Source organism: Nerophis ophidion, linkage group LG11 (genome assembly GCF_033978795.1).
Source record: "Nerophis ophidion isolate RoL-2023_Sa linkage group LG11, RoL_Noph_v1.0, whole genome shotgun sequence".
In the NCBI taxonomy this organism is placed as follows: Eukaryota; Metazoa; Chordata; class Actinopteri; order Syngnathiformes; family Syngnathidae; genus Nerophis; species Nerophis ophidion.
The window spans coordinates 32,432,737-32,446,538 of NC_084621.1; the positions used below are offsets into that span (position 1 = coordinate 32,432,737).

The 13,802-nt window shown below is 41.3% G+C and overlaps 1 protein-coding gene across 5 annotated transcripts in view; it reads left to right on the forward strand.

Moving 5' to 3' along the window:
- Positions 1 to 13,802, forward strand: part of epb41l4b (erythrocyte membrane protein band 4.1 like 4B) — a 97,500-nt gene that overhangs the window by 39,629 nt on the left and 44,069 nt on the right. For all 5 annotated transcript variants that reach the window (XM_061915660.1, XM_061915662.1, XM_061915661.1 and 2 more), the window contains exons 7-12: positions 2,893 to 3,013; positions 3,326 to 3,413; positions 3,484 to 3,572; positions 6,881 to 6,950; positions 8,068 to 8,237; positions 9,413 to 9,522. In XM_061915660.1, coding sequence (XP_061771644.1) covers positions 2,893 to 3,013; positions 3,326 to 3,413; positions 3,484 to 3,572; positions 6,881 to 6,950; positions 8,068 to 8,237; positions 9,413 to 9,522 — 648 coding nt within the window. The remainder of the gene's footprint in view (positions 1 to 2,892; positions 3,014 to 3,325; positions 3,414 to 3,483; positions 3,573 to 6,880; positions 6,951 to 8,067; positions 8,238 to 9,412; positions 9,523 to 13,802) is intronic.

A 13,802-nucleotide genomic window follows, 5' to 3' on the forward strand; every position in this document is an offset into this window, starting at 1 on the left:
TTAATATTCTTGCCTTCTAAAATCACAGAATGTTCAGACACTTTGCCCCCAGTCGCCATAAACTTGCGGCTCAAAGATGTGTGTCGTTTATCTACTCATTCATATATATGGCTGACAGACCCTGTTGCTAGACTCTATAGATATTATATGATCTCTCTTGACATATTAATCTACTTACTAACATCTTCTTCTTAGCTCGTTATTCTGCTATAATGTGGTTCCTATTTGCCTTCTGTTGAAAGTACAAAGCATTTCTTATTTTTTTCTTTCCTACTTCACATTTAAGCGAGCTTTGTGCCGCGGTTAGCATGTTCTCCTCTCCTCCTCCCTTTCCATGTATGTCTTTGCTCCATTTGCATCTTAGAACTTTTTGTATTACTTTATTTAACACACATAAATAACTGATATTTGTAAATTTGTCCCTCGATTCAGCGCCGTGCACATTCTAATCGTGATGCATCAGAGAATCTATCATTTTTTTCCACGTCCAAGCACAACCATAGTAGTAATCGATGTATTTTTGCATTCTTTATTAAGCACTGTCAATTACATTACCATTTATTCCAAAGGCAAAAAAATAGATGCATTGATTAACTGATCATGAATAATTCTATCCATTGTGTAAAATGGATTATTGAGGCAATTTAGGCAAAATGGTGTGCACTGCTTGACTTAAACCAGCAGAGGCGCTGTGGCTTCAATCTCAACTCGTTTGCCTACAAAAAACAACAACCTGACAACAGCTGTGCTATTTGTTATTAAAGTTTATCTGGTAACACTATAGTTAAAAAAGACTCTCACCTTTTCACTCAAAACAAATTTAAGAATATTTTTAGAGCAGGGTTGTCAAAACTTATTCCACAAATGGCCACATAAAGACAAATATCAGATGATGCAGGGCTTCCTTTGACATTCCTCTCCATTTGTTGATTAAACACACTAAAACAAATAATTGTAAGTCCCAATATGAAAATAATATATGAAAAAACATCTCAGCTAAGTGTTATTGGTGAGATTGGTTAATAATAGAAATAGTTTTTGTGTAACACGTATGCTCTTATCTCATGACTGTTATTTAGTTTAGAACATTCCTTTATGTACTAACGCAAGCTGTGTCTAATTTTATATTCGGACTGGAACTTGGACATGGCACATAGTGTATTTGATCAGTGACTTTAAATACAGATATTGTACTGAAGTCCATTAAGATGTGCTGGGGTACCTAAGTAAGTGCACAGTAAGTGTAGTTATTGTAAAACAGTGGCGGTGTCATGACTGTTTATTTAAAAAAAAGAAGAAATTATCTATAATTTTGCTAAAAATATGATGCAATCGTCAAACTAGAGAAGCACTCAGAGAGCGCAGAGGGCCCTATCACTTTTTTCTTATCCCATTTCTGACATTTCCTTAAAGGTTAAACAAAATGTGCCCATACCCGACTCGGTGGAACTGAGATTGGTTCAGCATCTTCTAGGACCTCGCACAAGACCGCCGTGCGTCGGCCGCCATGGTTTGGGATGTTCGTCAGGGTCAGAGAGGAAGCCGGCACAACCCGCCCAGGGTGAATGCCACCCCAAGACAAAAATACATACCTCTTTTGAGTTATCTACATTGGATGAAATGAAAAGAGAAAAGCCTCTTGTCAGTGGCAGGAGGCGGGGCCACTCACATACACACCCACACACACGAAAGTAGAGGCTCGTTAAGTAAACGTAAGGCTGGTAGAAATGTTTTGGACCAACCCCAAAATGTAATCATGTGTTCCTTATCCCATTTCTGACTTTTCCTGAAAGTTTAATCAAAATGTGCCCATAAATCTTTTACCTATCTACTGCAGAAGAAAATAAATTAAATGTACCCTCTTGTCAGTCATTTCCGAGGGTCCGCTTGCGCACGCACACACACACACACACACACACACACACACACACACACACACACACACACAAAAAAAAAAACTAAGGCTGGTAACATAAACGTAAGAGAGTAGAATTCATCCGAATAACCTCAAATTATAATCCACTGTTCTTTGTCCCATTTTGGACATTTCCTGAAAGTTTTACCTGGTGGAGGTAAAACACATTGATATGTATTATGAGCATTTCCAAATGTGTCAAACAAGACAATGCAGATGAGCAATGTTGGGACCTTAATACATGTGATATTGATGCTCTAACTCTGTTTTACCTCTTTTTTTTTCGACCAAAAATGCTTCACTAAAGGTTGAAAGCCAGGCGTCCTAAGCAGAAGTCTTTCAGCAGGGGGTCCGTGATCTCCAAGGGGTTCGAAGAAAGTACTGCAGGGGGGGTGATGAAGTGTTTGCTTTATTAGAATTTTAAAAAATAATTTTCTTTTACAAATTTAAGTGTCTTCAAATGCACATTAATATTGATCCAATACACTGTTGTGTAGTTTATGAATAATAGTGGCATGGCTGCCCAACTCACTGTAAAAACATGAATAAATACATTATTGTATTCATGTTGGCATTTAAAATGGCCAGGGATTAGTTGCCTAGTTACCAGCTAACAATTAGGATGCTAGTTGTCAGCTAGCAGTTAGCGCGACAGTTGCCAGCTGGCGATTTTTGTGCTAGTTGCCACCTAATGATTTGGGCGCTAATTGCCAGTTAGCAGTTAGCCTGCCAGTTGCCAGCTAGCAATTAACATCCTAGTTGTCAGCTAGTGATTAACGCTCCAGTTGTAAACTTGCAATTAGCGTGCTAATTGTCAGCTAGTGATTAGCGCAACAGTTGCCAGCTGATGATGAAGGCGCTACTTGCCAGACAGCAGTTAGCGCACCCGTTGCCAGCTAATGATTAGATTGCCATATGCCAGCGTATTTGGTAATATTCCTCCAGGTTTTCTTAGTTTATGTATTTTGTGCTTGCAGGTGAGCTAGGAGACTGCGATGCCTTGGACCATTCTCCCGAGCTGGTGTCGGAATTCCGCTTCACTCCGAAACAAAGCGAGGCAATGGAGGCGGACATCTTCAGCAGGTGGTTGGATCTCAGGTGAGACTTTGGCGCCTCCATGTCAACGCACCTTCGTCTTAATGTCAGGGTTATGATGAGTAGTTGTCATCTCCTCAACCAACCATTCTGGTTGGTCTGTGTAAAGGATTAAGGGATTAATCCCCGGCGGGTCTGGATTGATTCAGGGCAGTATTTAACCTAACGGCGGTCTGATCGCCCCCATCTGGGATTAGATTACATATGCTGTTCTTCACTGAGTCCGACTGGGCCACATACTGACAAATTGAACTGATGCAGCACACAATAAGTAAATACTAGTAACATTGTTTTCTGTTTGCTGTCTCCTCGTAGGGGAAAAAGTCCTTCCCAAGCTGAAATCTCCTTCCTCAACAAATGCAAGTGGCTGGAGCTTTATGGTGTAGATATGCACTTTGTAAAGGTGTGCATCATTTATTTATTGAACAAATGTGTGCATTCTTAAGTGCTTGACGTGCAAGTGTTGTCTTCAGGGTAGAGATGGTGGTGATTACGCACTTGGTCTCACTCCCACTGGCATCCTGGTGTTTGAAGGTTCCAACAAAATTGGCCTCTTTTTCTGGTGAGACATCTGTCCTGTACTGAAAAAGTGCTTTTGAGTCCTGCGTAAAAGGCCAAACGTTTATATAGTGTTTCCCCCTGCTGACGTTAATGATAACCCTTCCACTTTTCATAAAGTGGTACTTTGGTTTTTATTAGTAGTTCATTCCAAAAGGTCAGACGAAAACTTAATTTTGTCTGAAAAATGTATTTCCCCATAAGAAAGGTGGAAGAGGGGTTTGTGCCTCACAATACAAAGTTCCTGGGTTCGGCATTTTTCTGTGTGGAGTTTGCATGTTCCCCCCGTGACTGCGTGGGTTCTCTCCGGGTACTCCGGCTTCCTCCCACCCCCAAAGACATGCACCTGGGAATACGTTGATTGGCAACACTAAATTGGCCCTAGTGTGTGAAGTTGAGTGTGAATGTTGTCTGTCTATCTGTGTTGGCCCTATGATGTGGTGGCGAGTCTCCAGGGTGTAGCCCGCCTTCCGCCCGATTGTAGCTGAGATAGGCACCAGCGCCCCCCGCAACCCCAAAGGGAATAAGCGGTTGTAAATGAATGGATGGATGGAAATAATGTAAATCCAATTAATTTGTTGCAGACACTCGAAAAATATTAGCACAAACAATATAGTTTTATATGAATGCAGAAAACATTAAAAAAAAGTGAATTATGAATAAATTATGAATGAAATGGAAACGTGACTGTTTAATATCACTTGTACCTTCACCGAAGACTCTTTGGCGAAAACGACAATGAGTGGGGATGGAGGAGGGAAGGACAGAGCCACCGTCATACTTTCTTGAATTCATTAGTGTTGCTCACTTTCTTGATGAAAATGTTGGCACATGAAACTTTTTTTGTGCCCCATGGTGGCTAATTTTGCAGTCGTACTCAAAAAAAAAACCATACACCAATGATACGTTGACAAGTGGACTAGTTTGTAACACGCAGTGTTTGGCCGTGTTGACGGCATTTAAAAAGCGCAGCCATAGTTGGACAAATTTAACAAAAATTTGTGGCGTGCGAAAAGCGAAGTAGCACTGTAATACTACTCCCAATAATATTTGCTTCAACATAGGGCTGGGCAATATATCGATACACGCGATATATCGCGGGTTTGTCTCTGTGCGATATAGAAAATTACTATATCGCGATATTCGAGTATACGTTCTCACGCAGTTGATTTTGGCTGTGGGCATTACACTGCAGGCTCTTCCCACTCTTTCCTGTCTCTCCTTCTCACAGACAGTAAGCGCACCTTCTTACACACTTCACATACTGTCACGTCATACGTCACATACGTATACGCCCTTGCGGAGCAGAGAGGTAGCAGACTGGGTAACGTTAGCTTTGATGCTAGCGAAGCCGTGCAAGTGGTAATACGAGAGAAAGAAAGTGAGAATCTTGTAACAAATGAAGAAAGAATTAATTCCCAAGAAAAACAGCAGGGGGTCCATCGTCTGGCGGTGGTTCGGCTTCAAGCGGGAATATGTCGAATAGACAACTTTAATTTGTCATGGGTGGGGCACAAGGGTTGCTACCAAAAGTAGCATTACTGCTAATATGTAACATCATTTGAAAAGTCACCTGCTAGAGAATGAAGAGTGATTACTCCGCATGTCAACATCTCCATTCGGTGCCACACCATCAAAATACCGAAGCAAACATTTCCAGATCAACACCGTATGAAAAAAACAGTCAACAACAAAAGGAGATAATGTCCGCTGTAAACTAACACATTGCAAAGGACATACACTATTTGATTTCCTATTACACAGCTCATTTTTATTTGACACTTATTGAAATATCTTGTGTGACATCATGCACAAAAGTGCACTTAATTTGTTTTAAACCATTGTAGTGGCATTCTGTACAAAAATTGCACTTTAATTTAGTGTTGTTTTGAGTTGTCAACTTAGTGACATCATGCACAAAAGTGCACTAATAGCTTGTTTTAAAATATCTCTGACAATCTTGCACTTTCTGTTTTGGAAATGACATGAATGTTTGTGCCACTGCTTAATAAGTGTTTAATAAATACAGTTTTGGTCAATTGACTTAGTTGCGATTTCCTTCTCTGCATGAACGTTTAAAATGAGCATATATTGATGCAGTATGAACAAAAATGTTTTAATGTAGACACATAGAATCATCATGCTGCTGTGATTATGTGTATCATGTGTTAATTCAAGGCTAAGACAAAATATCGAGATATATATTGTGTATCGCGATATGGCCTAAAAATATCGAGATATTAAAAAAAATGCCATATCGCCAAGCCCTACTTCAACACTTATCTTCTTTCCTTCATCACTCTATAAGATTTCATTCTATTGCTACACAATCTTGTTACCTTTCTCTATCTACAGTATAATGTCAACACTACATTTGCGTAATTGATTAAAATGTTGTACTATTGTTCTACTTAATATGGAAGTGCCGTATATGAGGTTGCTGTGTTTTAACTCATCCCTGCTGTCATCATCATGTCCCTACTCCTATAGTAAATCCCGGGTACAAGATTTCCATGAAGCCTTTCTCACATCATAACTTTAAGAAGTCCATGTATGACAACTACTGCTGCTCGGTACCAATTGTTGCCTATTCTTAAAAATGGCTGCCACAAAGTGTTTTTTGGGATGTATGAAATGTGTATTTAAACCCGAGTAAGGCAACAATGGGAAGATTATTTTTGTTTTTTTGGGGGCGCTAAAGACCTACCTCATGGTCACTGTTCTCTGCTCTCAGCACTTCACAAAGCACAGTTTGATGCCAGATTCTCCAATATTCATCGAATCATATCCAATATCCAAGTCTTCTTTACTCTTTGCTGATAACCATTGGAATGTAACTGATGTCTCTGTGCAACTCAGAGCCGAGCCGAGCCCCCGACTAACCCCAACATAGGAGGCTTAGTTTGGCAGCAGGCTGCGAAATGCGAGCAGTCAATAATTAATTGTCTTTTGTCAGAGGAAATCATTGTCACTTTTTTCTTTTTAATTCACATCTGTACCGTTTCCTCATCCTAAATGTTTAAATTGTACAAAAATGGTTATCACAGGCCGTTACCCAGGAAGTTGCCTGCGAGCTAACAACCAGATGGAACAACAAATTTTTTGTTGTAATTTTTCTTTAATTAGCTGAGCCTTGGCAGAGGTCTTCGCTTTACTGATAGTGACATTGTAGTCATATTGTGTGTGCTCATTATAACTAATGATGGCTTGTTGTTTTTTATGTCCCTCTATATTTACTTTGCATCATAACTTTACAGTAAATATGTCTCTAACTAAAACATAAACTTTATTTTGTTTACATTTGATGTCCAGGCCCAAGATTACTCGTCTGGATTTCAAAAAGAGCCGACTGACGTTGGTGGTGGTGGAGGATGATGATCAGGTTTGTGTCTACAAACAAACACTATAAGGTCACTGCGGGTTTTGGCTGTACTTGTGCTGGGCAATATGGATGTAAAGAGTATCACGATATTAGGGTTTTGTATCGGTGGATATCAATAATTCTTGATGTTTTTATTACTTATGGAAACTAAGGACCAGGAGAAAATATATGAAACTTACACATTTTTACTTAAATATAACGTTCCACTAATTATAATCTCCTTTACCATGAATTGATTAACGTGGACCGCAACTTAAACAAGTTGAAAAACGTTTTCGGGTGTTACCATTCAGTGGTCAATTGTACGGAATATGTACTGTACTGTGCAATCTACTAATGAAAGTCTCAATCAATCAATCAATCAATCAATCCCTCAACTATCAAGGGAAAAAAGGAAAGGAAATGTCAATACAGCCATGGAAAACAGTCAAACAATCTATGTAAAAAAAATATTAAAATCCTGTAATAGACTTAACAAATACCTCTTGAAGGTGCAAAAATAATGAATATGTAAGAAATGCCTAATAAAGTGTAACACAATAGTGGAAATGTAAACTGAGAAACTTGATTTTCTGCAGGTTTAGTGCCAGGAAGTTACGGCTGTGCTTTCAATAGTGAGCACAGCTAAGGTGGTGTGGTATTATTACCAGTCTTGGTGGGGACGAGGACCTTAAATAATTTGCAGGCCAAATTGGTCTGACTACAGTCTGTTTGAAAAAATCCCCAACATTTGTCATATTGTTGAGTTATCTTTCCCTCTTTTATCCACAATTTCTTTTTTATCTTTTCACTTCATGCAAGGAATCAATGGCAAAGAACAAGATAGCTCAACCAAACGTGATAGTTTATACCAGTATCTTGGCTGTTAGCGTGACACTCCCACTGATCAGTGATCACTTGCTTGGTTATCAAAGAGGGGTGTTTTTGTTCATGCAACCAACCTTACTTTGCAGCTTACGGTTTCTTCCGACAAGGAAGAAAAACAATTATCAAACATTTTATTGAACACAGTTTTTATTTATATGGATTACATGTCTGTGGCGATATGTATTGATATCGTTTTATCGCCCAGTCATAGGCTGTACTGTATTATTGTTGTAGTTTTTCCTCTCTGAAGGGCCACGAGCAGGAGCACACCTTCGTGTTCCAGCTGGCCAGCGCCAAGAGCTGCAAACACGTGTGGAAGTGCGCTGTGGAGAGCCACGCCTTCTTCCGGCTACGCCAACCAGCCACAGGCAAGACCAGCCACAGTGACTTCACGCGACTTGGCTCCCGCTTTAGATTCAGGTAGAGCTCAATCACTCATTAACTATGTAGTAGGGAATGTTACAAAAACATGTATGCGCAAAAACGCAGATCATAAATTCTGTGCTTCAAACTGGTGTTTGCCATTACTGCCTTTATTTTAAATAATATAAAATAAAGCAAGTAACATTAAAATTGATTCATTACTATTTCTATAAAATCCTACTCATTCCTTAATGACAACAGGCTCATCAAAATATCTGAAGGCCCGGCAGCAACATGGAGCAATGATGTGTGCTTTGTATCTATGGTTACATGGATGTGTTCCTATGGCGACTGAGATATGCTCTTCATATTGTTTTCTTTCACACTCTATGGGCACTCTTTCTGTTGTCTACCAGAATGTGCTACACAGGGTGCACTACTCGCTGCAAGATGTATATACCCACACAAATACATAAAGTGTGGCATAATTCAATAACATTGTAAATATTTAAGGGGCCACATACTGCAAAATGCAGAGGACAATTTGATATTTTTATTTTTGTAAAAAATGTGTTAAAAGTTTTGAAAAGGATGGGTTGAAAAACTGCCGAATATTTGTGTTATAATTGATGAAGGGATTTGTTTGGTTAATGCCACTGGCCAATTAAAAAAAGCTGCAGGCTAAACATTTAAAATAATAAAAGTTAGATACGCTAAAAAATTATATATGTTAAAAAAAAAAAATCTGACTGCAGGTCAGCTTTGTTTTGTAAATAACACAGTATATTGTCACTATCAATATTATTACTATTATTATCATTGTCACTATTTTGGGTAGTAGTATCAAGTTTTCTGCGTCACATGGTCTTTCTGCTTATTTCTTTTTTTAATGGGCAGGAGGCCAACAACAACAGGTTGCAAGAGGCAAATTATTAATTTTTTTAATTATTCAAGGTAGATATGCTAAGAAAACAGCCTGCATGTCAGCTAATGTTATAGGTAAACAACGCTAAGATTATTAGTTTAAAATAATATTATATTTATGTTTTATTTAACTTTAATTTTGACAATTTCTGTGAACTTTTTGTAAAAAAAACAAATATGAACAGATATTATTTAATCTGTAGTCCACAATGTAATTTTATTCTGTAGAAATAATACTTTAGCTGCATCTGCTACATGATAGTAAAACAAGAAGATAAGTCATGATTATTTTTGTTTTTGCTTCTTAGTGGGAAAACCGAGTACCAGGCCACTCACAGCAGCCGACTGAGGCGAGCCAACACATTTGAGAGAAGGCCAAGCAAACGCTACCCCTCCCGCACGCAGTCACTGGGCAAAGGTGAGCCTTATCTGCACACACACTGAGGACTGTAACTAACTACATGTCTCATTCTTGACAATTAGCCTCTATACAGCAGTGACGTGCGGTGAGGCTACTTTGATGTCACATAGCATATACTCTTCCTTGGGGAGCGGCTGTTTGAATCACTATTACGACTTTTCTCTGCAGTAAATTGTTCAGCAAGATAACGATGTCACACCCTTACAGTCAAGCCATCAGACAGGCTGTAGAGCAGCAGTCTTCTACAGGGGGTCTGCGGAGGTACTGCAGGGTGGTTGTAAAATATTTAGTTAATTTAATTTTTCATATATATTATTTTTCCACAAGTGGTTTGGAATACAAATGAACATTTATCCAACACACTTAAGTGTTGTTTAAAAATGGTTTGCGCAACATTTGCTAGCTAAAAATTAGTGCGGCAATCGCCAGCTTGTGATTAGTATTTTAGTTACCAGCTAACGATTAACACTCTAGTTTCCAGCTAGCGATTAACGCTTTAGTTGAATGCTAGCAATTTTTGCACTAGCTGGCAGTTAAAAAATAACACTCTAGTTGCACGCTAGCGATTTGTGCACTAGCTTCCAGCTAGCAATAAGCACACTAGTTGTCAGCTGGCGATTAACATGCCATTTGCCAACTAGTCATTAGCAGCACTACTGCTATAACTTGAATTTTTCAGTATTGCACAATACAAAGGTACCAACATGACCAGTTTACTATAAAACGCATTTTTATACAAGATGTAAGTGCATGCTCCATTGTGCCATCAGTTTTTGGGTCCTTGGCCTGGACAACATTGAAGACCCCTGCTGTAGTGTCACCTATTTATCCATCGATCTTATTCCGTTTATCCGAAGTCAAGTTGCGGGGGGAGCAGCCTAAGCAGAGAAGCCCAGACTTTCCCCTCCCCAGCTACTTCGTCCACCTCTGCCTGGTGATCCCAAGGCGTTCTCGGGCCAAATGGGAGACATAGTCTCCCCACTGTGTCTTGGGTCTTCCCCGTGGGCTCCTACCGGTTGGACACGCCCTAAACACCTCATCAATGGAGACATCAGAGGGGAATTCTAACCAGTTGCCCAAACCACCTCATCTGAATTCTCTCGATGTGGGGGAGCAGCAGCTTTATTCTGAGTTCCGACCGAATGAGAGAGCTTCTCACCCTATCTCTAAGGGAGAGCCCTTCTCACCCTAATCCTGCAGCCGACACACCGGATGCCCTTAGCCCGCTGACTGCGCCTAGAATTTTTGTCCATGAAAGTTGAAAACAGAATTGATGACAAAGGGCAGGCCTGGCAGAGTCCAACCCTCACTAGAAACGTGTCGGACTTACTCCTGGCAATGCAACCACTAGAACCGCCAAAGCTGAACACTGGTTGGCGTGTTGGTACCTGTTGGCTGCCTCCGGAATTCCATTAGCCAAAAGGAACCCATAGGACTCCTTCTTTAGCTTGACGGCATCCCTATTCGCTGGTGGACACCAGCGGGTTCTGGGATTACCACCGACCACCTAATAGCCACAGCTCCAATCAGCTGCCTCGACAATAGAGGCACAGATCATGGTTCACTCGGGCTCAATGTCCAGCGCATCCTTCGTAACATGTTTGAATTTCTTCTGGCGGTGGTAATTTAAATTCTCTCTGACAGGAGACTGTGTCAGACGTTCCCAGAAGACACTCAATTTGGCATCCTCCCCCCCATCGGACCCATACTAGCCAACCCTCCTGAATTTTCCGGGAGACTCACGGTGGCAGAGGGGTTAGTGCGTCTGCCTCACAATACGAAGTTCCTGCAGTCCTGGGTTCAAATCCAGGCTCGGGATCTTTCTGTGTGGAGTTTGCATGTTCTCCCCGTGAATGCGTGGGTTCCCTCCGGGTACTCCGGCTTCCTCCCACTTCCAAAGACATGCACCTGGGGATAGGTTGATTGGCAACACTTAATTGGCCCTAGTGTGTGAATGTGAGTGTGAATGTTGTCTGTCTATCTGTGTTGGCCCTGCGATGAGGTGGCGACTTGTCCAGGGTGTACCCCGCCTACCGCCCGATCGTAGCTGAGATAGGCGCCAGTGCCCCCCGCCACCCCGGAAGGGAATAAGCGGTAGAAAATGGATGGATGGACTCCCGAAATTCAGCGCCTCACCCGAAAACTCCCGGGACAAATATTCTCCCAAAAATCTCCCGGCCGGAGCTGGAGGCCACGCCCTCTCCAGCTCCATGCAGGCCTGAGTGAGGACAGCCTTTTTTCACGTCTGCTTTCCCACGATATAAACAGCGTGTCTGGCCAATCAAGTTATTCCATACGAGGCGTCCGGCATACCGCCGATGAGCATGGTGCAGATGGAGACGCGGCCCGGTACCAGTCTGTGGATTGATTGGTTCCGGGCCGCACAAGAAAAAAAAATACTGTTATTATTATTATTATTATTATTATTATTTATTTATTTAATCAACATAACAAACACAAGATACACTTACAATTAGAGCACCAACCCAAAAAACCTCCCTCCCCCATTTACACTCATTCCCACTCATTTACACAAAAGGGTTGTTTCTTTCTGTTATTAATATTTCTGCTTCCTACAATATATATCAACATACATATCAATACAGTCTGCAAGGGATACAGACCGTAAGCACACATGATTGTATTTTTTTATTAACCTATGTCGGACAAAATTTTAAGCGTTGACCGGTCCACAGTTACAAAAAGGTTGGGGACCACTGACGTAGGGCATCTCCAGGCGTTTGCCCAGCTCATGGAGCCACCCTTGGGGAAGAGACGGGAGGACAACAGGGTGACAAGAACTAAATCATCAAGACTAGAGATACATTGTATTATTATGTTCATCTTACCTAAAAATAAATTTATTTTTTAATTAAAAAAACAAAACTAAATACTGTAAATTTTTACTATATTTTTCTAAAAACATCAAAATTAATTGTATTTGTATTTTTTCTTACTCCCTATTACATCCAGCCATATATATACATTAAAATAAACATATTTAAAGTAATTAATTTTAAATGATCATAATAATTCATTTAAAATGACCATATTTGATTATTAAAATAATTGCTTGTTTATCAACAACTTTAGCATTTTATTAATTACATTTCTAAGCTCTCAGAAGCCAAGTTATGTTATTTTCCTTAAGATTTATTTATGCAAGTTTATATATATATATATATATATATATAAATGAAATACTTGACTTGGTGAATTCTAGCTGTAAATATACTCCTCCCCTCTTAACCACGCCCCCCGCCTCGCCCCTGACCACACCCTCCACCCCCACCTCCCGAAATGGGAGGTCTCAAGGTTGGCAAGTATGAATGGACCTGACTTACCACCAAGTAATGATCGGTTGAAAACTCTTCCCCTCTCTTCACCCGAGTGTCCAAAACATTCGATTGCAAATCCGATGGTGCTACCACAAAGTCGACAATTAAACTGCGGCCTTGTGTGTCCTTGTGTCAAGTGCACATATGGACACCCATAGGTTTGAACATGGTGTTTGTTATGGAAAATCTTTGACAAGCACAAAAGTCCAATAACAAAACACCAATCTGGTTCAGATCAGATCGAGCGTTTCTCCCAATCACGGCTCTCCAGGTCTCACTCTCAATGCCAATGTGAGCGTTGAAGTCCCCCAGTAGAACAAGGGGATCACCTGAGGGAGCACTCTCCAGTACTCCCTCTAAGGACCCCAAAAAGGGCGGGTACTGTTTGGTGCGTCAGCACAAACGACAGTAAGGACCTTTCTCCCCACCCAGAGGCAGAGGGAACCTATCCTCTTGTCTACCGGGTTAAACGCCAGCGTACAGGCTCTGGGCCGCCGGGCAACAAGTATAGCCACCCCCACCCGTCTCCTCTCACTGCTGGCAACGCCAGAGGGGAAGAGAGTCCGTCCCTTCTTGATAAGACTGGTTCCAGAGCCCTTGCTGTGCGTCGAAGTGAGACCTACTACTTCTAGCTAGAACTTCTCTACCTCGTGCACCAGCTCAGGCTTTTTCCCCTCCAGAGAGGTGGCGTTCCACGTCCGAAAAACCAGCTAGCTTATGTAGCCGAGGATCAGACCGCCAAGGCCCTGCCTTCGACTGCCTCCCAGCTCACAGAGCACCCGACTTCTAAGGCCCCTCCTATTGGTGGTGAGCCTATTGGAGGGGGGAACCCATGCCTGGTCGGGAACCATGCGCTCGCCATCGAGTCCCACCTCCAGGTCTGGCTCCAGAGGGGGGGCGCCGGTGACCCGCTTTCAGGCAAGGGAAACCTCGGTCCTT